This window comes from Dicentrarchus labrax, unplaced genomic scaffold (assembly GCF_905237075.1).
Source record: "Dicentrarchus labrax unplaced genomic scaffold, dlabrax2021, whole genome shotgun sequence".
NCBI lineage: Eukaryota > Metazoa > Chordata > Actinopteri > Moronidae > Dicentrarchus > Dicentrarchus labrax.
Window position 1 is genome coordinate 18,270,411 of NW_026136711.1, and position 25,043 is coordinate 18,295,453.

Here is a 25,043-nt window from a genome sequence, read left to right on the forward strand (position 1 = left end):
CTGGCCCTAATGTCTCTGTTTTATAAGACTTAAGCATTCAAAGAAATCCTTTGTGCTCATGTGAAGGTCTTGAGGTTTTTGTGAAGGAAAGCTGAAGAGCCAACTGGAGCTGGAATGCGGACTGGAATGCATGTTTTTTTTTTTCTGCAGGACTGCCACAAAATGCTAAACAATAAGGAGTCATTAGGTATTATTAATGATTTCTCCAGTAGTTTGCAGTGGAGCATCTGAGTTGATTCGAGATTGTGCATGAGTAAGGACTGCAGCAGGAGGTTTTCACAACAGATCATAGCATGATCATAGGTCATAGCAGGAAAAGCACAGGTGAAGCTAATGATATTAATGATATGCTCTGTTGGATGTAAGTTGGCTACTAAGCCATGGAAGTGAGCCTCATGCATAATACCTGACAGTGACATCTCTGAATGTAATGTGACCATTATTACAATCAACTGTGTTTGACAACCAAAAGTCTTAAAGAAAGACATTTTGGAAAATGTATGCTTATTGGCTTTACAATATGGTAAACAACATTTTGAGTAGTTACGAGGAATCAAGAGGATCGAATCAGGAATGACCTTTTTATTAATTAATCGTTAATATGTAGTTCCTGAATAACTCAGAATCAAGGACTAGTAATACTATATTAATGAATCATTATATACTGATTAGTTCATAAATATCAACCTTTCCATTTCTACTTAGTAACTACTGCTCAGTACGATGTACCACTTTACTGGGTGCACAACTAATGATTAAGTCCCAAGTAATTAATGAGTCATAATTACTTGCAACTCTTTAATTAACTGGTCACAATGGTAAGTATATTGATTCACAGATATTCATGAACTAATCATTCATTAATATCATAGTCTGTTCTCAAGTAACTCATCATTATCTACGAAATAGTCCTCGATTCAGAGTTATTGAGAAACTAATGGAACTAATCCGGTCATTCCTCATCCATTCCTCACTCAGTCCTTTGTAACTAATCACTCTTTTGTGTACTGTATTGTAAAGTACCCATTTTCCTGTTAGCAACTGGTTAGCTTAGCTTAACATAAAGACTGTGATGGAACCAGTTAGCGGGGTGAATTATTGTTTTGGTTTTGTATGGACTAAACTAATGAGAGACTAATACAGGCAGATTTGTTACCGGAGCGACGCTAGCTGTTTCCTCCTGTTTCCATTCTTTATGAAAGCTAAGCTAACCAGCTCCTGGCCCCACTTACGTGGTGAGTGGGAGTAGTTTTGATCTTCTGAGCATACTCCAGACAAGAAAATGAATAAACACCATGTGTAGCTATTCCTTTAATAATAATTACCTTTTTGGATTTTTCATATGGTTTCCTTTTTGTTCAGAATTAGCTCAGTTTTGATAAAAAAAACTTTTAAATGATGCTTTCCAGGTTTACATAAAATAATTTTATCAAGATATTTTGACAAGAACAGGTATAAATAATTCAATTATTGATGGCTGAATTCCATTTCTGCTCCAGTTACATGGTCCAGCTATTATGCATGCTGGCTCACTGTCACAAAACTTAAATAGAACGGTGCCATCGTTAATGTTATTAGTAACACCTGTTTTTCCCCCTGTGACCGGTCAAAATGTGTGCTGTGAAAAAGGCCTGTTCCTCACGGTGCTCCTTAAAGAGTCTTTTGAAGGTGACTTTATAATTTATCATTCTTGTTGTTATTACACAGATATAAAACATAATTACTGCATTGGGTATTAAAGGTCCAGTGTGTAGGATTTAGTGGCATCTAGCGGTATAGTTTCAGATTGCAACTCCCTCGCTTCACCCTCCCCTTACAAATGCGAAGGAGAAATGTTATGGAGGATGACAAACCCATGAAAAAACAGAACCAGAACCAGTGTTTGATTCGTCCGTTCTGGGCTACTGTAGAAACATGGCGGTTCAAAATGGCGACCTGTGATGACTGTAGCTATAAAAAGATCATTCTAAGGTAACAAAAACACAACTCTTATTTTCAGGTGGTTATACACCAATGAAAACATAACTATGAATATTATATTAAATTTAAATTTCTGCCGATAGATCCTCCTCAATATTACACACTACAATATTATTTTTGGATGTAACTATTCTGGTTTTAAACAGCGTAAAATATGACGCCTCCTACAAGCTCAAAGACAAAATTGTTGGTCATGTGTAAGATCCAACCAAAACAATCCTGTCCCTCTTTTCTTTTTTTTTTCTCTGTTTCTGTTTGACTCACTGAGCTGTTGTCTTCTTTTCTCACTGAACAGAGGCGGCTCTCGGCTGGTCCCTCCCCTCCATCAATCTCTGTCATAAATCTGTCAAGCAGAGAGAAAGGGAACTGCTGAATACAGATTTGTCAGCAATTAATCTAACCTCTATTACCAGACTTGGATATTGTGTTCTCCATACCAGAGAACAATAAGCCTCTAACATGGAGCACTGCGCTGCATGTGTGTGTATGCATGTGTGTGTGTGTGTGTGTGTTTGGGGGGGGGGGTGTTCAGTCTTGTGTGTGTGTGTGTGTGTGTGTGCGTGCGCACAGTAAGCTTAGCTTTCCTTGGGTGGTGTTTCAACTGTTCTGTTAAAACCTCCACCATATAATAAAAAATAAATCTGTGTGACTCAAACTTCTCTTATATCCACATTATCATGTTAACTGTGATCGTTCTGGTCGTTATTCTTTATACTTCATTGCCTTTTTGCACTTTAAAGAAAATTACACACCAGTTACTGCCTCGGCTGTCGTGCTGTAATTGGAAATCATTGGGACAGCCGCGCCATTTAACCTTGAAGAGACATACAGTATTCTGAATGCGAGGCTGGCTAATTGACATTCTGCACTTGATGAGAAGAAAGGACACATGATGAGTTAGTGTGTGCATACTCGTGTGTGTACCAATCTGCTTTGCAGCTCAATCTTATTGATTTTCTTAAGGATGTGGATTAGAGTCAATATCATGTTTCCCAGACAAGACAACAATGAGAATAAAAAGTAGGAAAACATCAGCATTAGCAATAATAATAGTGGAATGATTCTATACTTCTCTGTGCATGTGTCCAGTTTCTGTGTGCTTATATACAGTACAAACTAACAATGCATCACTCTGTCTCTCTATGCTCTTATGTTCCTACCCTGTCGCACTCAAACTAGTCATTTCCACCGTGGATTAATACACGTTTGGTGTTCTTGTGAGTATTAATGGAAGTAGTATGGTGTGTAATAGTAACAGTGCCCGCGTTCTTCATAATGAAGGAACATGTCACTCAGAGCTTCTGTGCATCTCACTGATGTGTTTTTAATAGTTTCTGGACAACAGAGGAGGTCAGTGGTGTAGAGCAACAAGATATATAATGCTTTGGCTATAGAAATACTTATTAGGATCAGTTCATTGTTAGTTTTGGTCTTTTTGTGGGATTAGTTGTCAGAAAAATATAAAATATTACAAGAACTATCCATTAAATACAGCACAGCACTATGCTGACACTGACATTGCCGGTGGGAGACAATACACATATTTCCTGTTCTTTTTCCAAAGATTTCCTCTTCCTGTTTTGCCCTCTCTCTCTCTCTCTCTCTCTCTCTCTCTGTCTCATAATTCATTCCTCACATAATTTTCTGTATGTGTGAACAACATGCATGGCAATGTAATAGAATGTAATAGCAATAGAAGTTGTATACCAGCTATTTAACTCTGTATCTACAGCAGCTTTCCAACTTTTTAAGGTATGGACTTGATGATGATATTCATGATTTTCACCCCTACCCATTCCTTCTTCCTACTCACACACACAAACACACACACACACACACACACACACACACACACACACACACACACACACACACACACACACACACACACACTATTATCATTATTGGGACAGTTCAGTGGAGCAGTGAGCCAGTGCTCAGCTGCTTGAGACAGAATTAGAGTGGCAAACAGCTGAGCTTCTCTGGGGTGCTATCATGTGACCTATCCCACCCAGAGGGCCAAAGAGACCCAGGGTTAGAGTTACCATGTCCAATTTCCAGTATAGCCGTTATGTGTGTGTGTGTGTGTGTGTGTGTGTGTGTGTGTGTGTGTGTGTGTGTGTGTGTGTTTCTGTTTGTGTAAAAATACATCTTCCTGTGTGCATTTGTATGAATCTGTCGCAGTAGTTAAGTTGAAAAGGGAATTTCTCTCCGCTGTCTCTGCCAGTAAACTTGTGCTGTAACCTGCTGTTAGCTACATCTTTCTGTTTGACTGTCATTAGCACACGCTCTGCCCTTTGTCCCTCTGCTTGTCCTAGTGACCTGCTTAGGGCCGCATGCCTACATGGGGAGGTGTTCCCGACGTAACAAGAGACCACATCTGGGGGCTTCGACTCTGCAGTGAGAATGTATCATCAGTCCACCTTATCTACGAAGAAAAGAACAGCCCCCCACAGCACATTTGGGATTGTTTGGATGTATTGTTTCCTCGGCTGCAAAATAACAGCATGGCTTTTCTTTTTTCAGTGTTTGTCAGCAAAGCAGGTAAGGGAGAAAGAGCTGAGCGCTGCACTAGCCATTACTCCTCTGAGTCACCTGATGAAAGGTCTTGTAACGAGCCTCCACCTTCACTGCTATTACTGGCAACAATTACACTCACAGTACTGTCGAATAATAGTCGGCATACGACACAAGAGCTTCTTCCCCATAAATCAGGAGGACAGTGATGACTCAGCACTGTGGGGTTAATTTTTGTTAAAACTCTGCTTTGTAATCATGTGATTTTGGTCTAACAAGATCAAATTACAAAGGAAAGTTACTGTTTGCACCATGAACAACCTTCTTAAACACCCCGCACACATGTCAAACATGTGCCTGTGTGTGTGTGTGTGTGTGTGTGTGTGTGTGTGTGTGTGTGTGTGTGTGTGTGGAACAGGGCCTGCTTTTGAGAGCAGTGAAAGCATGAAGCAAGAATGAGCGTGTCCTGCAGGTCCTAGAGTGTTTACAGCAGAGTAACATGAGGAGTGGACCAGCTTGTCCCGCCTACTCCATAACTCTAAATGCAGAATCACAGCTGTGTTTCTATGTATGAAGGACTGGGGTTAGAGCAAAATATGGACAAGAGAGAAACAGTTAAATGGGCCCTTGAGGAAAAAAATTATATAAAAGCAGCATAAGTGTACACTAGAATATCTGATACTGATAAATTAAAGGTGAAGAAATTTACCCCCTTCTTAGTCAGAGGTTTGAGGCCAATGTGGAGGTCATTTGCTTCTGCCCATGCATGTGTGCAGGCTAGTGTGTGTGTGTGGGGGGGGGGATGGGGTTCCACAGGCATTAGGTAATATTGACATGGTTGGTTCAACCCCACCCTCCCAACAATACTTAGATCAATGTACCAGATCGATAGAAGTCATTGACAATAACTGAACTTCTCATGTGATCAGCGATGGAGAAAATTCACAATTTTTCAGTAGTGTGTGTTCCACATGCTCATTCATCACACTGAAGGTCTACAATAAAAAGAAACACATGCATACACACTCATGCAAATAAGATCATGCACAAATGCAGAAATTCACGCACACACACACACAGCGGGTGGAAACAGGCTCTCCTCTGACATTGCATGATTGGTCACTTTTTCCCTCTCTCTTCCTTCCTGCTGAAATACTTTTTAACAAAAGAGAGGGAGAAGGAGGGGGAGGGGTGGCGTGATTGGGGGAGGGGATGTATTTGCTGCTCTGTTGTCACAAGGCGAGGGAGAGCGAGTTGGGGGGGAGAGAGAAGGGAGCTGGAGGGCGAGCGAGGGAGTGTAGGAGAGAAGGATAGGGTCCCAGAAGAGAGTACCAGCCTCAAACACACACGCAGATACACAGTCACGTTGGCTCCCCTGTTGTACTTTTCTTTGGAACAGTGGATTACTTTCCAAATTGAACCACTCAGCGTGCAGATCCAGGCATGATCAGGTCAGTAAACCATTTACTCACTTGTTGAAAAATTGTTTGTCTCCTTTCAGCAGTAAGGACAATGTTTCTGCTGCTCCTTGCACATTCCTGTCATTTCCAATGCTCTCTATTCTCTCTTCATGTGTGATATGTCCTCCCTCTGCTTACTCCATTATGCATGTTATAGTTTGTTTTCTCTATACATATGTGTGACATTCCCATTAGTTTCTCTTCTATATGTCAGCCTATGTTGACATGTTTCTCCTATTCTACACTCCCTTTATTCCTACATGTATTCCATGTTAGACAGGGCTGCTTCCTTGCTCTACATACAGTACAAAGATCCTTTTGCTGTTGTGGTTTCCAGTGTTTGTGTTGAAACACGGGTGGCTTCTAATAATTAGAAACTTGTCTCCGCTGGCCATGTGGTTTTGTGGTCAGAGGCAAAGAGCCCCCTCTCTGTCAGGGTATTTAGCATTTAAACTCTTTCTTGATCGGTCACTCACACATGTGCATGTGTATGTGCATACACATAAACAGACACAACTGAGGAAAGAAAAAGTGCACAAGAAACTCATTATCAGTCAATATCAGTTTCTTTGCATAAGTCTTTTTAATAGAAATATTGAATTTAACGTGTAAGGACATTTTTAAATTTACAGATTTCTCAAAAATGTCCTAGAATCTGGATTTGAGTGACTACATCAAATAAAAAATAGGCAACCGAGTCATATTGACAGTGTCTCTTGGCTCTGACACTGGCATGTGTGTGCTCCTCAGGTGGCAGTGTGTCAGAGCGGTGTTGAACTGTGAAATGAACCATGGAGGGGTGCAGGAGGCCAGTCACTAGCCGAGCCAGCCGTCGAACAACCACCACCACCAGCAGCAGCAGGAGAAACAGTAGCCCAGGGAGGCCCCGCAGCATGCAGCTGGGCCCTCACTAGCACCTAGTGGACCTGGTCCTCTCCTCTTCACCTTGGGCCAGGGCTGCAGAATGCTCAGTCCAGTCACCCCATACAGTAAGTCCTTTTTTTTTGTTTTTTTTTACACGTGTGTACACTGCCTGTGTTTGGGTTAATATCCTGTGTTCTCATGTCCAGTAATGGGTCTGTTTGGCATGTTGTACATGAACAATGTGACCTAGGTAGATTTGAGTCTGTTTTTCTGTACAACCTCTTTAGTTTGGCTCCTCTTTTGTCCAGAACTCATCTCCTGTGGCTCAGTAGAGGGAAGCAGGGGCTTGGGGTGGAGAGGGGGGGGGGTCTCTGAGAAGTCATTTTGAGGAGGCAGATATGCTAATGGCTTTAACAGCTGAGTCTCCAGGCTTTGCATTGAGGAATTTCACAGAAAGTGTTCAGACGCTGTTTTTTCAGCCCCTCCATGTGAATAAAGTATGGCGACCAACAGCAGCTAAAGCACCGCTGCTTGTCTTTTCTAGGAGCAGCATGAACATAGTGAGGATGTGGAGCAGTTCACTCAGAGCTTTTCTTTAAGAATGAAAGATAAATATACCTTTTAAACAATCCTAACACCATCATAGCTTGAGACTCAGGTGATAGCCTTACTTCATCTTTATTCAAGGTGGAAAAGCTTGTTTTTAAATGTAAAGCATGTATATTGAACTATGATGATAGTGTGAGTCACCACTTCCTTTGCACAATTCATAAAAACATGGTCTTCCAGTGTTACCAGAGTAGATATTTTCTATGTTTGGAAAATATGTGTTAGTATGTAAAAGCAGATTAAATCACATAAATCTCTGTGACACATCACAGCATAGTCCTGGCTTGTATATGTGCTAATCATGAGAGGTTGCTATCCAGGCTGATGAATATGCTTATATTGATTGACTGGGCTATTGATTAGGCCAAGCTTTAACAGGATTACAACTCTAACCTGATTGGAATAATGCAACAGGGGTTTACTTCTAGGATTTTATGTATTCTGAAGAGTGACACAGATGTACAGGCACAATGAGCGGAAAACAGAAACAGGAGGGAGTTTTCTGAGCATACAGAAGTTCAGTAACGTACAAATGTCACATTCCTGACTCAAAAAGACTCACAGCGTCACGTTAGATTTCTTCCACAGAAATTTCGACTACACACAACCCTACGCTGGCATTTATTATTATATAACCACCACTTCTTCAATCAAATCTTACAGATTTGCACATTTCTTGTCAAGCTGCACACACACAAACACAAACAAGTAAGCATACAATTACAATCACCTACACCTCATTGTGGGTTCTGTCCATAATGATGATAGTGTGACATGAAGAAAGGAATGACCAGCTTTAGCCCTTTTAGTTGCCAGTTACCAGGGTGAAGCGATTCTGTGAATGAAAGCCAGATCGTTAGTAACCTGGTGTCACCAGTGTCTCAATAGGCCCGTATAGAGGGACACATAAACATCACACACACACATTAGTCCTACATAGCAATCATGAAAGCTTGTTAAGCACATCGTAGCACACCTTAGATGCTCATTAGCTGTTATAATTAAGATCTGTGTTGCTGTTGAAAGAGACAGAGAAAGAGCAAAGTGAAGGGCAGATGGAGAGGACACCAGGAGGGACTGGTCAGCTGCAGCCTGATATATGAGTGGACACAATAAGCAAAGAGGGGCCAGGCCAGCCTCTGCCACATGTGTGTGTGTGAGCTAAAGGAGTGGGGGAAGGGGAAAACTGACCACACAGGCTTGGACACACGGCCCTGTCTTTACTACAGCACAGAGGAAAGGAGGGGGACTAAAGGAAGGAAGAGTGCTGGGCAAAATCAGAGTGAAAGAATAGCGAAAAATAAAATGAGAGGAAAAGGAGGATAATAATATTTAAACTAACTTCTCAGCAGTGCTTAGAGATAAGTCTGTGTGATTGGGTGTGTGTCTTTGGAAGGGAAAAGCCATGTCCTGACTTACATTGTCATAATTAGAAATGACTTGTAGGTTAGAGATGTGTAAAACTTGAGTCAGATATGGTACGCTAGTTGATTGGCTGACAGTGGTGTGGCCTGGTGGACTGTGCAGGCCAGGAGAAAAGGGGGAAGGGGAAAAAGGAGGGAGAGGGAGGGTTTTCTCCTCAACAGATCCTCCTTCACACTCGCTCCAGCCTTTTACTCTGGTCAGTGCTTACGTAACAATCTAACTCTCATTTACTCTATATGCGAAGAAGACAGAGATAGCTGGACGATGTGTGTGTTTTTGTGTACAGTCGATTGTCCATTGCCACAGGAATCCTGACATGCTCCATATATATTCATATGCCTTTTCTCCTCTGATGTGTTCTGTATTGATCTTACAAGCAGTGGCGTGAATTAACTCTAACTAATACAAATTACCTAATAATGGGCAAACAGTTGATAGGGTAATTTATCAGCACCGTAAGTAAGCATGTCCTCTCCCTCTCCTTACTGCAGCCTGGGAGTGGACAGTGTGTGTTGAGCGTATGGAGAGGATATGTGCTTTGTAAATAGATCTCAGGTTAGATTCCTGGCATTCCAGTAGCCTTACTCATCCGATAGATGACCCAGAGCTCCTCTGCCTGTTGGCCAGCTGAAGCTAAACACCGCACCAAAACCACAATATAGTAAGAGTGCCTGAGCTTGTGTGTGTGTGTGTGTGTGTGTGTGTGTGTGTGTGTGTGTGTGCATCTTGTGTGAGTGTCTGTCCATCCTCAGGAAATGTAAGTCTTTGTTTATTGTGAGTGGAGTAAACGCACTAACAGAGGACCCTTCAGCTCCAGTAGGGTGATATTTTTTTCCACTCCCCAAACCAGCCGTCCAGCCAGCCTCCTCTGATGCTCCACAACCCCCAAATCCCATTCCAGTCAATCCCCATCCCCCACACGTACTTTCATCTAATTAACCCCTAATTACTATAGTGACCATGCAGTGTGGGCCACGAGTGAACTAGCCTCCATTGAGAAAGCATCCATGACTTGCATGATTGTGTTTCCCTGACAGAGGAAAACATTTGGTGAATTTCCAGGGTTTGCTACATATCTGACTGATAATGATACTCATTAAAGAAGTAATGGTTAGAGAGCACTGAAACTGGTTTTAGTGGAGGTTGCTGACAGCTCGACAGAGAGCTGGGAGGGCTGCTCAGTCCATCTCTTTATTGGATAGATCAGGTTGCTGTTTGCTAGTATCTCCCTGGTTCACACACACATACTGCATATTTTGCTATTTGGTGAACCCTGAGGTAATTTAGCATCCATGTAGGTCTTGGTGAGAGAAGACGAAACGGGGAAGAGTTATTTTAAGTCACTTCCTTCTCTGGTAGATTAAAGGAAACTGACACACACACATGCTCAATCAAGGCAGATTTATACCTCTGTAGTGTCATGGTAGTTACACTGTATGTGTCTCTTTAAATATGTAACTTCATGTAGTGTCTGCAGGATTGGTCAGCTAAGGAAGTATTTCCTTCCAACCTCGTTCTGCTTGATCCTCTCTTGCGTCAACATGTTCAGTGTTCTTACAGGCTATTTCTGCCTCTGATGTAATCTAGTTCTTCTCAATAATGCTACACAGATTGGTTATGTTTCATCAAATCAAGACATCTAAATTGTAAACATTTTCTTCTTCACTATTGTTACCACAATAATGTAAGGTTTTTGAGTTAAAATATCTTAATTTGGGTGCTTTTCCAATCAAATATTTATTTTTGTTTTGCATTTTGATTGTTTGCAATTACATCACCATATATTTCTGCCACAGTCTCCATGCCACCCATTGATCCGCCTCCATGGGACTGATTTATACACCAGGATCAAAGTGCCACTTCACCTAAGCTATAGACGTACAGCTTGCTTGTGTCTAAGTTGTGTGCATACTGTAGTACACATTATTAGGCCACGTTCAGACCAACATTAGAACAATGCAGCATTCTCATTCATTTCACTGAGAGAAAGATTCAATTCAATTCAATTCAATTTTATTTGTATAGCGCCAATTCATAACAGAGATGCCTCTGCTGAGGGCTCTGGCAAGACAAAGCAGGGTATACTCTGCTCTCTAGATACATTGCTTCTGTAAAAATCCCAACTAATTGCATAAGCAATGTAACCATGTTTTGATAAATGCTGTTTGTAACATATTGTTTACACAGGGAAAACAGTGGAGACGTGTATAATGTTGCAGCAGTGTTTAGGAAATGTGTATGGATCGATTTCTTTATTTCTTTCAAGCGATAAGCAGCATTTGTTTTGTACAAGAAATGTAAATGCAGAATTTATTCTGAAGTGTAAAAACTGTTACAGATATAGATAGTAACCACACAACAATAACTGAGATCTCCAGCTCCAGAATTATTATTTGCTAAATCTGACAAATCCTGGGGTATTCATGAATTAAATGAACATGAACTCACACTGAGTGAATAAACATGCATTTCCTAAGTTCTACTAAAAGAAGGAGACTGTGGAAATGGAGTGAATAAATACTAAATCGATGGGAAGCTTGCAGTGGTGGTAGTTGTTTGAGTTGGTTAATTGTTGTGTATGATTGAAACATGCGTGGAACACAACTTTAAACTATTTGTCTGGACTGCAGTTAAAGAGCAACTTTAAATGTAGGTATGCTGAACTATACTACAGTGGGATTTGACTAGATCATTAAACAGCAGAGGGGATAGCGCTGCATACGTAACATATTTTTGTTGATGTAAACTGACTGATCTAAAATATTTGACCTTCTTTTATGTTCCCTATTCTATGGTTTTCTCATCCCTGTGAGCTTTCCATTCATCTGATGTGTCCAGTAGCCAAACTGCTGAGGGACAAATAGGAAACACTGGTGCTGCGACAGTATGATAATAACAATGATTAAGGAAAGCTGTCAAAGCACCAAGCCGGTTTAGTACTCATCTTTGTCTCTTGGTAAGCCATGCTTGGAGCCCCAAGCCAAGATGAGGTGCTAGATTAGGGTTAGGGGCTCCCTCACTCATCCCCCCTAATACCCCAAACCCTGCTCCCTAATATCCTCACTTTAACACAGATGTCTAATGCTACAGTACTGGTGAACAGTAAGAGGGTTTAATCTGTTGCATAAATTCACATTTTGTGGATAGGAGACAAACATAGCAGTGTTATCTTACATTTTATGTCTTAATAAGAAGCAGTCTTAAAGTAATATCTGAGTTAAGATCTTACTGTGTACAAAGAGTTAAAATTTAAAAAGAACCTCTGCTATAGGGAATATTGTATAATGTGAAGATATCTGAATGCATAATATTAGTCAGCTGATAAAAAGAGCAACAATGTTTGCTAAGAAATGCAGTAACAAGCTGTAGTTTTCCATTTTTTAAACACATTTCAGTCATTTTACTAATTTGTGTTTTGTTATTATAGTATTATTAAGTAGATCTACTTAATGTACTTGTATCCTCAGCAGCATCTGCCTATGTTTCTCCTTTAAAGGCAGGAATAGGTTGGAATTTGATACTAGAATTATTATGCAGAAGACGCTATTGTCTTTTTATATTTAAAAAATAATCATTATCAAGTGAGACATTCATTTTGTGACATTGTGACATAGAATAAAGCCTTCATCCAACCTACAAGTTTACTGCAAGGATGAGAAGTAAGCTCACCAGTGGTGATGCTTCTTTAATTCTTTTCCACGACTGTCAGATTGTCACCAAGCAATGACACTCCCATATGCCTTGTGTACTCTAATCCTTCATTAGTCTGGTTTCCTTAGAGTCTGGTCTTTAACCCATCCAGATCCTCCAGTTCGCCCGCCAGTGGTCTGATCTCAGAGTGATCCTTTCATTTGCTCCGTTTCCACATTCCTCCATTGAATCCCGATGAGGACTCCAGACACAGTAGATTACTGCGGTCAAATATGCCTTGGATAAATTATAGACCATCGGGTGAAGACGGCGAGAGAGGAGTAGATTGAAAGCAAAGCGACAAACGATTGGCTCATGTCTGCAATCAGCATGACCAGTGAGTATCAGTCCAACGACTCTTTTGTGTCTGTCTGCACGCATAATGACAGGATGCTGTATTTTTTTAACAAAGTTTTTGATTCATCATATACGTTATATGTTAATGTTCTGTAAGTCTGCAAGACAAAGTATGCTTATATTTCTAATAAAATTAATGTAGTATTTAGCTGAAGTCTGTGAAAAGCTGCAGACTGATTCTCGCTAGTTAGTAGTACTCTGTACAGTCAATTTCACCTCAATTGTGTCCTTCCATATAGACCAAAATCAGCTCAAAGACTGCCTCAAAGAGCTTTACAATCTGTATAACATACAAACACCCTCAGACTTTCAATTCAGGGAAATGAAACCCCTGTTTCTTTTGTACCTCTTTTTTATGTGAGGTGTTTTCACCTATGTATCCGAACATTGCTTTTAAGGGATAACAAGCACCGGATCATACGGCATCGTACTGTACCTGTGAGGGTATCATAGCAAAATTTTACCCAAGATCTGTTTGTTGCCTGCATATACTGTATACAGCTATAGGTGGTGTCCTCAGTATAATACATCCACCTGTATCTCAGTAGCATTTGCAGCACAGACTTTACATACCAGTTTACAACACATGGTTCTCATGATGGCTTCTTCCTCTACCATTTAGTTTATTTCTTCAGGCATTTCGTTAGGACTTTTTTGGGCTCTTGATTCTTTTATGAGAAATGTTAATAACAGTTGCTTTACTGTAGCCAATGTGGTTGGTAGTTTAACCCCTCTGCAAAGGTCTAGGATAATCCAGCCATGATCTGTAGATTCACTGTGAAATACAATAAATCAACACCCTCTAGTCAGGGTCAAGTTTTTATCCTGGATCATGACAGCCTGTAATTTGGATTCTAACCTTAGGAGCATCCCTCCTACTTGTCTGACATACATGTCTGCTGTTGAGCATTTGTGGTGGGTATCTGCCATTGTGATAACCTCGGTGTGAATGTGTGTTGGTGGGAATATAAGGCTTTTTGTGTATGGGATGGGTGCCATGGCCAGTCAGAATTCCCTGGAGCATAGGGATTTCTCTGATCCAGGGTGGAGCTTGTGTTGGTCGAGAGCACTGAAATCCCTGGATTGGATGAGTGGGATTATTGGGCTGAAGGATCATTTCATTTAGGGATCAACATGTGGACCGTTTGAGGCCCATCTGGTGGTCCTAGTGGACATGTGACACAACCTGGCATAATCCACATCAGACCAGACGTGCAAGGCAGTGTGTGTAATAATAAATAAATAGAAACACCCGCCACTGCTGCTTTTATTTCCTGCTTGTTTTGGGGATTTTCTTTATAAAATGTTTGTAGAACATCTAGATGAACAGGGGCTTGAATAGAGCTGAAACAATTTGTCCATTGGTCAATTAGTTGATGAAACAGAAAATAAATCAGTAATTTTTTACCACTGATGAATTGTAGAACTGTAAATATTTTTTTTTCTTCTGTTTTATGTAAACTGAATATCTTTTAGTTTCACTGACTGTTGGTTGGACAAAACAAGACGTATGAAGATGTCACCATGGGCTCTGGGAAGTTTTAAATCACAGCTTAAGTCATGAAACAACACGTTACACTTTATTCCAAGACACTATTTTTATTTTCAAAAAGAATAAATTAATTAATTATCTTATTTATTCATAAGCCATTAAGTATTTTTTGCACAACTGAGATGACATAATGTGTAAAAAAAAACTGCACAGAGTCTGATCCATAGAAGGCAAAGGCCAGAAACCAGAAAAGCTCTCAGATGCAATTATGCTCAAATAGAGTAACAGAACACGTCCCAATATTGGTGCCGATATTTTGGTTACACATTAAATAACATTTTCCCAATAATTCACAAACCTGACATAGGAATTATTTGTCCACTCCTGTCAGTGAAACTGAGGCAGTAGCTTCTTCCTCTGTCCAGCACTGTTGCAGGGAAGCCCCTCTGGCCCAGGCCTGGGGTCAGGACAGTTTAATAATACTCTGCAATGCCTGGAATGTCAGCCTAATGCCTGTTCAAAAAGACAAGGCCTGCAAAAGCCAGGCGAAAGCCCACAACCACTAAACCAGCAGATTACTCTGTTTGTGTAAATGTGCATGTATAATCACACATGGCAAGTGAAAATCTGACTTTTTTTGACTGCTCAATCAATCACTAAACTTGTAATAGTGTTCATAGATGTACTGGCCCAATCTGTATAGTACTACTCTGATCCTCCTTTACACACTAACCCCCCTTTCCTCTATTCCCCCTGTCCAGCAGACCCCTGAGGTTTGGGCCGAATTAGATCACACGCTCAGTGGGGGTGGCTTTGTGGACTAAGAGAATCAGAGAGAGACAACAATGGCCCCAATGTGAGAGAGGCAAAGGCATAGGGCAGTGCGCAGGCTGATAGAGGCTTATCGCCGTGGAGACCAGGCTGGGGGCAGTGTTGCCGGCTTCACATAAAGATTAGAACAGTTGTCCCCTCCCTGGATGAGACTGTGTAGAAGAGCACAGGCTAAGCATTGACATGATTCTGGAAAAGGGTCAGCTAACCAAGGAGATTATGAGGGCAGATATTAATGAGGCCAGACTCTAAGCTTACTTGTGAGTTTTGGTAAACAGAGGGAGCAAAATACTTCAAATGGGGTGTACAAACATTTATCTGGTGCAGGCAAGACCCTGCAAATAAGTACTCCTAATTTAAAACATTTTATACATAATTTCATGATTGTGTGGACTAATTTTGCTTTTATCTTGTTCCTGTCAGGTCTGTTGAAGATGCACTGGTCTCCGGAGCACGCTGCCCCCTTATCTCAGTGGCCTGAGCAGCACCTAGATGTCACCTCTACCACCTCGCCCCCGTCTGCACACAAACACGACCCCTATTCTACAGCTGCTCGCCGTGGCTTTGCCCCTGCTGGTTACCCTTGGGCCAGTGATGACATATCAGCCCTTACTGCTTCTTCTCTGCTTAAACGCTACGCTGAGAAGTACTCAGGCTTGGAGTTGTCCTATGAACGCCCTGCTCCTGGGGCCTACTCAGAGCCTGGGACTTTCCTGAAAACTGAATCTGAGCCCTGGGCTTTGGGTCAGGGCATGGAGTGTTATCCTGGACTGGAGGCATTAACTGGCACCAAGGTGGGCTCTGCGTCTGTGGGCATCCCAGCCACAGGAAGTGTGACAGTAGTGAGCAGTAACTTGGCCTCTGAGCCAGGCTACAGTGGTGCTGGCCCCTGCAGTGCCCCATCATCTCAGGAATACCCTCCTGCCTACAACAGCACCTACCTGTCCTCAGGATACTGCCCTCAGCCCAGCGCAGCACTTCCCCCTGCCCCTCTACACTCTTTGCAGGCTGCACCAACTCTGGTGCCTAGCTACAGCGCCAGCACTCCTGTCTACAACTACCCCCCAGGGTGCTACCCCCAAACCAGCCTGTCCTCTGGATACAGCCACCCCAGTGCCTCCTACCTGCCCTCTGGGATTAGTGCCCCCACTCCTCTGGCACCAAGGCCCACCATGGTGGGGGGCAGTTACAGCTACCCATCACACAGCCTTGGAGGGAGCTCCGAGGCAGGGGTGCCACTGAAACGCAAGGCCTTTGAGATGGCAGAGGATGGACAAGAGGGTGCAGAAGTGGAGGGATCACGCTACAGAAAGTATGGCAACGGCCATGGAAACAGTCATAGCAAAAGTCATGGCAACGGGCACGGCAATGGCTACGATATGGGTGGCTCGGCGTCTGACCCACAGGCCTTCAAACCAGGAAAGCCCCTGATGTCACCTCCCTATGGCGGGGCAAGGGACTACAGCCCACCATCAGGCCTAGCAGGAGAGGGTGTCTCAGGGGAGCACAACTTTCCTCAGCAACAGAGAATGTCTATGAAGATACCTGCATCGCACACACGATCTGAGGACCCCACTGGAGGGCGCTGAGCCTGATCCCTGATTGGCATTTGAGAGTATTCTCTCACTCTTTGAAACCTACCAGGGTTCTTAATCCAGACAGACTTGGGGGAATAAACTTGGATTTGTCAATGAGAGGTTTAATTTCACTAGAGAACACAAGAGGGCACAAGACTGGTATTTCTTGTGCATCTTTAACATTTTCATTATTCATGTTTTTCCAAAGATTCACAGGGCATTTTGCCCTGTAAGGTTGAGGTAAGTCTTAGGGGTGAGGTTAAGGCATTCTCTATATAGACAGCATAAAGACGGTCTACATTTATGAGTTGTCTGATGTCTGTTTCTCTCAGGATCCTATTTATTTCCGTTCTGCTACTGTGGCAGCAGTACTGCAACGTTGCTGTTTTAGACGTTGGTGTAATTATTTGTGGCCATTATGTATGTGAAAGGCCTATGACTGCAATACGTTCTACCACACCACAAAATCATTACTGACCAAAAAGTAAGGAGAGCAATAACTGAAATGGTGAGATTGCCATACTACTTCAGCACAATCACTGCTACTTTACACAGCTGACTCCAAGGCCTGGTGGGTCACTGGGCCTTGAGAAATGAATGTTTCCCTGCTCATCTCACACTTCCCCCCATTGCCCCACTTTTACTCCTTCTCAACTTTCTTTCAGTTTCTTTAATCCCCTGTTTTCATGTTCTTGATCTTATTCTATCATGGTGTCCTGCTTCTTGTTCTCAACCTTTTTCATTGCTTAAGAACTTTTTTTTCGTATAGTTTACACATACCAAGCTGCTTATCAAATGATTATATAGTACACATGACGCCGCCCTTTAAATTGTTTTGATGTAAAGATAGAGTGGGAAAATGTTATGTTCATTTAAAAATGTATTTAGCATTCACACAATGACAGTATAGAAGTATATGCAGATCATCTTCAAAGCGTGTTGTTTACTTGCAGATTTCTGCTGATCCGAAAAACTAACAGGTATATTTTCTAAAGAACCTGCGAATAATGTAATACAATACAGTCTAGCTTACGCCCTGTCTTTATTATTCAAAATATTTCAAGAAATAAAGACTATACAAATCTAGAAAACAACCAAAAATACAAACAATCATGCTTAAGTCTGCGTACTGCTGAAATTCACTCAGAACCAACAGTTTAAAGACGCGTAAGCCTGTTTGTTACTTCAATGGGATGCACAGCCCAAACTGAGAGCCATGCAGATTGCGGTGGAGGATGTTTCTGGGTGAGTGCCTCAACAATACATTCTTTATGAAGATCTACCTGCTTGTCTGCTAGGATTTACCTTTTTTTTATATGCATTCTCTTTACTTTTGCCTCTCAAAAGGATGATTATAGTCGTGTTATTGAATACTCAGGAAGAATATTGTTACCTCAGAATGATAAATAAGAATGTATGTTATTACCTTAGGGTGTTTGTAGGGAGCTTTATGGAGCGAGATGAAAACGGAGCCATGGCTTTTATTAAGAGCAAAACTCTGATACACTTCAGGGAAATGATGAACTTACAAGGCCTTTGATACTTACAGTGCAAAACACACAAATACACACACACACACACACACACACACACACACAGACACATACACACACACAGACACATACACACACACACACACACACACACACACACACACACCAACCACACTGCTTCGTAGCTCTGGGAAATTAAACTTGAGGTTTTTGTACCAAGGCCTGAAATGTTGAATGTAATTCAGATATTTTTTTTAAAAGGACAATACATGCCATAATGTACATCAATGATGTTTTTAGATATATGAAACATATTTTCTTCATGTATAGATGTAATTCTCTTATAGGTTTTGATGGAGAAATGAATGACATGTTAAGTGTTAGTGTAGTTAGTGGGGAAACGGTTTTGTGGACAAACTGTCAAAACAAAGCACTCCTGATAAACAACTTTTGACATATCAAGATGTACACATACTACAGTATATGCTCTATGCTAAGTATGTTTATTAAATGTCTTAATGTGTCCAATTTCCATTTCCCATATCAGTATTCTAAAACCGCTTGGCACAGTGTCACCAGTCAATCAACTTGACTTAGCTCTAACATGAATTGACATCATGAAGAAGGAAGAAGTTAAATATTAGTAAGTATGTGCACTGTCAGAAAATATGTACAGTTACAACGTTAAACCATTTTTTCACAGAGTTGTGGCTTTGTTGCTCCACTATGCCATCCTTTCATAAGTTGTGCCATACTGTTTTAGTTGTTTTATTTTGTTGCAAAATGAAGCCCTTTGGGGGCCTGTAACAAAACCGAACTCTTGCCTAAAAGCATGCCCAGAATGGATCCCCTTTAATAGTAAAACTTTAGGCTGAAATGCAGCTTCAGATTTAGTCTGAAATTCAATGTGATGAAAAAAGTATTTTAATGCCTCTTTTGGAAATATAAGCACATTCATAAAATTAAATGTACTCAGAATGTGGTTTTGTGTGGAAATGATACCCTCATCACACAAAAGGATTTTGCTTCAAAATATGCTGAAGGAAAAATACAGATTAATAACAAAGTGCTGCGCAAATAATATGTGTATTCTTACTCTCAGATTTTAAAAAGTATTTAAGCGCTTAGCTACAAAAATTGAACGCTCTTTCAATGCCACAGAAAAAGAATGTGCTCTACATTAACCTACACACTGCAACGAACAACAGTATTTGCTGTCTCTTGGTATTACTCTGATTCATTGAAGTAAGTGGAGTTGAATTTGTCCAACAGATGGAAAATTGCATTTCAGTGTTTTCTTTGAAATTCAGTTGTACTTTTGTTGTATCTTGTACAGTCCGTCTCTGTAACCATTTCTACCTCATTTTGAAGACATTGTACATGGAAATATTTATTTCATGTCATTACACATGCCAGTTTAAAGAGCAATGTTTCTAATTCTTGACCTGTTATAGTCTACCTCACTAAAGGCTGTTGTGTCATGGAAATGAAGATATCACACCAAACTTGACTTTGTCTTTTTGTCTGTGAAATTCAAAATTGTTTGAGGTTTGAGTGTCCTTATCATTCACTAAAATATACTATAAAAAAAGACTGTTGATGTTTTCTCTTTACAAATATACTGACCAGGTCCAGGTTTTTATTTCTAGGCATTTGCATTTACTCTGGTCCATTCAACCAGTGATAATCCAGAGGTGTAATTTTTGACGGGTCATTTCAGACCTTGATAAATATTTATTTTACTGGTACATGTATTTATAACAATTTTCTAATGATTTCCTAAGATGTTTTCTTGAAAGAACCATGTAATTTGGCACATTATATTCAGATGGTACACTTCAAATTGATTAACTTAGAGCCTTTTTTTTTTGTTAATAGACAGCAATTCAGCTGAACATGCAAAAGTGAGCAATTTCTTTAAAGGCAAGCATACAATTCAACATATACGAAGAGTAGTTTATTAAGTTTCCTATAATAAATGAATGGTTATATATTTTTATTTTGGTTTAAATTGAGCAGCTCTGCCAAGGAAAGCTGCCTGAAACTGCTTTTAAATTTCACTGCCAGTCTCAGTATTATGCCTTTTACCCGTAGCTTATACCATATTCCTTTCCAGTTAACTTTCTAGAAATTATTAAAAAAGAATGGAGCACTAAGCGTTGCGCACATTTTTTATTTCTCTAAGGAGTAAACTGTTAAATTTATAGTTTTATCCCAATAAGTAAAACTGGTAAATAACCAAAGGGCCATTTGTGTTATGTAAAGACCCAATAAAAAGCTGAAGAGACCATAGAATAAAAGGACAGGAAGAGTGGAGAAGATCCTGACCCTCTTCCACTGGACACCACCCCCTATCCACAGCTTTATTGTCTGGAGGGCGGAGGGCATGCACTGGCGTGTGACAGATGTCAGAAAACTTTTGTCTTTTCATCCACAATGAATCTAACCCTGCTGCAACATCGAAGTGTTTCACAGCAAAACCATCTTTGCCTGGGAACTATTTTACATTAAACTTATCTTTACCTATAATGGTCATCACCGTCAACCCCCTAAAGTCCCTGCATCTTTAACAAACCTTAAACCATATTCTTGGCACTGGCAGCAGTCGTTAAACCAGCCTCATTAAAATCTTTCACTAAGCTTCTATTGCCATCTATTAAAGGTGGGGTCAGTCATTCTGGAGGAAGATAGTTGATTGCTCGGAGTGTGCTCTGAGGTTGTCAAATACCCAAAGTATTTGATTACCTGGGAATAAGACTCAACAATCAAATATTTCTCTCCAGAATGTCGGACCCAACATTTAACCTCAGCTCTCAGCCTCTCAGACCCAGGTACAGTTCTGAGCAACCTACTCAGTTAATTTAATCTATTTCATATGTGTGTAGACTAGAGTAAAACTCAAACTGTGACATCATATATGAAGTATATATATAAGTATAGGAAGTAGCAAACTATCATAAAGGTGTTAAGTAAGTGTGAAGTGTTAAACTGCAAGGTTAATCATTTATTTGACCTGTAAAATGCACATATGGTCCCTTTGCCAAAATGCAGTGTCTCTTCCTGTCTAACAATCATAACAATTTCTCCTCCAGCTCACACAATCAATAGCAGCTGCAGCAGCCAGATAACAAGTATAACAGTGACACCTACAGGCTCTTATTAAGAAGTACTGCACTGCATAAGATAACCATGAAAACAATAGTATTAATTGGATGGAAGTAAATATTAACACAAAAAGATGCTGGTTAAAACATGTTAAGCAAATGAAACATGAATTTAAAGAGACTTACAGCTTTCATACTTCAATTCTAGTATGTAGACCACTTGGTGAGATCCTGAAACCTTTCAGTTTCACAATGTTGTCTTTTGCTCCTCTGTTGTATTTTCTAGATAGTCACAGATTGAACTGTAGGTGTTTGTACAAAAATGTGTAAGGATAAAAATTCTGAATTGGTATCTAGTAAATCACTGTGCACTATACAACCTAAAGGCCATGTTTATTCATTAAGTCCACACTGTCACACTGATGTTTCAGGATCTCACCCAGTGGTGATACTGTACTGGTGCTGGCTGGTCTGCTGGTCTTTAGGCTGAGAGGGAAACTTTAGTGTGTCCTGCACTGGGATGGATGTAAAATGCAGTAATATTCTATAAGTTCTATAGACAAACTTACTGTAAAGGTTCAGACTGTGGGAGAAAGACAGTGGATTGAAGAAATGTTTATGGTATAAAAGTACTCAAGTTAAAGTCTTCCATTCAAAATATTAAAGTAAGTAAGTACGAACCCTTAGTAAAAGTAGTTGTTATAGGAACAGAATGGCCCCTAACATTGTTTTATTTCTTTATTTAACATTATTGGGTTATTATCATGCATTAACATGAATACATAGGCAGCATTTTTATTTTTTTGTAGTCGAGGGGTGCTAATCTAGCTGATCATATGTTCTGTATAAAATCTGAATATGTAAAGATACTACTTGTAAGTATAGATAATAATGTAGCAGACTTTAATGTAACTTGTGGAAATATTCAAAACACTTAAGTAAAGTACAAGCACTCAAGAGTCCATTCACTTACGTTCAGCCTCTGGGAAAAGCAATCAATACGAAGAAAGGGAAGGATGACCTCATGTATCCTTATATAAAGCTGGCCATGCTTTTAAGAACCACATTTACAGCAGCACATTTGATGGTTGGTGTTAGTTGTAAAAGTAAACATACCTTCTGCTGTTTTTGTCACATTTGCCTAAACTAAAATGTTCCTTATGACTGGACTAGACTTGGTGTATAGATAAGCAATGCCTGCCTTTATCTGACCAATACTTCCCCTCATTACTCCCAGCATCATAATTCACTAACTAGGCTGCTAACACTGGCAGCTGTTAGCAGACTCGCTGTAAAGAGGAGATCTCTGGATATCCGACTTGATTCCATCGAAATGAAGCCTAATTGTATTATTAAATTATTCTATTAAATTTGTTTCACAGTCTAACCAATAAAGAAGGTTGAACCTGTGCGGTTTACTTTGTGCCATTTATATATTTTTCAGGTAATTTTTATTTTCAAATAAACTAATTTAAAAGGTAATACATTTATGATAATGCATTTAGTGTATACAGACATATATACAAGATATATCATTTACTGTGAGCAGAAAGTGTTGTAGTAGGTTAAGCTACAAAAACCTGCTTTGAATCTCCCTCACTGAACTTTTGAATGAAGTAAAGTGCATAGAATTCAGTATTGAATTTTAAGTAAAGCTAAATTAACACTGGGTTTCTTCAAGAAGGCTTTACTTGACAAGCCTTTTGTCTCTGTCCATGTTGAGGCGTATTCATTCAGTCACTGCAAATGACAGTGATATTGTGCTGCTGTTCTGTCTGCTAGATTGCTGAAATATCTCAAACCAGAGACTAACTAAACTTATTTCTACAAAATTGAACTACTTCTACTTTAACCCACGGAAGTGACACAGTTGTCTCGAGTTATTCCCTTCAAGTCCCACTAGAGGGTGGTAGATAGCCGTAAGAAGTCATTTGAGGCACTTCACTTCATGCCTGTAGGAGGGGTTACAGTAATAAACACAGTAGTTAAAGGCTCTGAGCTCTGCAGACACTTTCAGGGGCAGGGATGAAAAACACAAATCCTCATACCAAAAGGGGCAGTGGCGGCATGTGAGGACCAAACCAGGGATAAAAAGAGCACAAAAGGCATAAATCTGTCACATCTTGCATTTTGGCTAAATTGCATTTCTGAATTCCTTGAAGAAAAAAATAATGCAGCAAAAGTGCCTTCTCCTTTAGGATGCCTCAACAGTGCGGTATGCGGTATTATTGCCATGTTGTTCTTTCTAATTATTTCGTAAGGGTAATAGCGAGATAATGCCTGCATCTTTTAGCCGAAAAGAAGTGTCCAGTTAACAGGGTCACACGTAAAATTAAAAGAGTGGCGAGCCGCAGGACGCAAACGCCACTACGGTGCGGTACAATGAGTGGAGCAGGCAGAGTTTTCCATTACGAGACTCCTGCTGTTTGCAGTCAGCCTTTATCATAGGCTGAGGCTGTACGCGACTCTCTCCTGCCTTGCATTGTAATCCTGGGCTGTGTCCTCTTTGGGACGCCTTCCTGTCTTAAAAAAAAAAAAAAAATACTGAACATGACATGATGATGTTACCGTTGTGGCAGTGGCTTTCCATCCCTTGTGGTTGACTTCTCCTATAGTGGATCACATATGATAAAGTGCCCTCTAGGGTGCCCTTCCAGTGGAGAAAACGGTAAATGGGCTGTACTTACACGGCACCTTTCAAGTCCTCTGACCACTCAAAGTGCTTTACACTCCATGCCATATTCACCCTTTCATACACTGATGGTAGAGGCCATCACAAACAGAAACTAATTTATTCACACAGGTATGACAGCCTTGGGAGCACTTTGGGGCTCAGTATCTTGCTCAAGGGCATGCAGCTGGAGGAGCAAAGGATTGAACCCACAACCTCCTGATTAGTGTGCGACCCAGTCTGCCTCCTGAGCCTCAGGGCGTGCCTTATAGGGTGCCCTTTTTATTTGTTCACCCGTTCTCCTCAGACAGCCTGAGTCCGCCACTGGTCCGTGCAGATATATTCGATTTATGCACCCTCTGTCTGTCCACTCATCTTCTGCATGGTGGAACAGACTTGACACAGAAACAGGAAATCTGTATGAACAATGTGACACAGATAACTTGCAATATTGCAGATTACATGTTATTAATTCCTTAAAGACACACAGTCTCCCTCTCTCTGTATCCCTTCACACACTCAAACACTTTCTTGCCTCAGTTTTCCTCTCTCCTTCACACAAACTTGCTCCCACCCCTAACAGCCCGACAGATCACACCAACGTCCTACTTAATCCACCTCCCACCTCTGCAACCAAGTCCTGCTATTCAGACGGATGCGAGGAGGACAGAAACCTTAAGGAGGGAGGAACAAGACAAAGCATGTGTATTGCAGCATATAGATATTTTGATGGTGTCTATAGAAGAAAGCCACACATTTAGAAACACGGGGAATGGAAACAACAATTCCTACAAATACAGTCAAGAAAATGATCTAAAATAAACAGTGAATGTTTCACGATCACCTAAAATGTATCTTTTAACAGCACTAGTCATAATCAGTTGCATTTATTAATATTTTAGTACAGAAGAAGTGATGCGTGCCAAACATGTAGCACTGCAGGGAGAAGGTGAAGGATAAATCCATAGTAACA

The 25,043-nt window shown here is 40.6% G+C and overlaps 1 protein-coding gene across 2 annotated transcripts; it reads left to right on the plus strand.

Moving 5' to 3' along the window:
- The first annotated feature begins 5,746 nt into the window (after positions 1-5,746).
- si:dkey-195m11.8 (fidgetin) lies at positions 5,747-19,800 on the plus strand. Of its 2 annotated transcripts, XM_051414367.1 has the most exons (3): positions 5,747-5,948; positions 6,708-6,946; positions 15,649-19,800. In XM_051414367.1, exons 2-3 carry the CDS (start codon positions 6,922-6,924, stop codon positions 16,812-16,814), a joined length of 1,191 nt encoding a protein of 396 aa, XP_051270327.1. In that variant the 5' UTR covers positions 5,747-5,948; positions 6,708-6,921; the 3' UTR covers positions 16,815-19,800. The 2 variants fall into 2 exon arrangements, with proteins under 2 accessions (XP_051270327.1, XP_051270328.1); XM_051414368.1 differs by lacking the exons at positions 5,747-5,948; positions 6,708-6,946 and adding an exon at positions 12,604-12,882.
- The last annotated feature ends 5,243 nt before the right edge of the window (positions 19,801-25,043 follow it).

Coding starts and splice junctions, on each gene's coding strand:
- si:dkey-195m11.8 (XM_051414367.1), top strand. CDS start 6,922: ATGCTCAGTCCAGTCACCCCATACA. Junction 6,947..15,648: donor CAGTCCAGTCACCCCATACA/GTAAGTCCTTTT, acceptor TGTTCCTGTCAG/GTCTGTTGAAGATGCACTGG.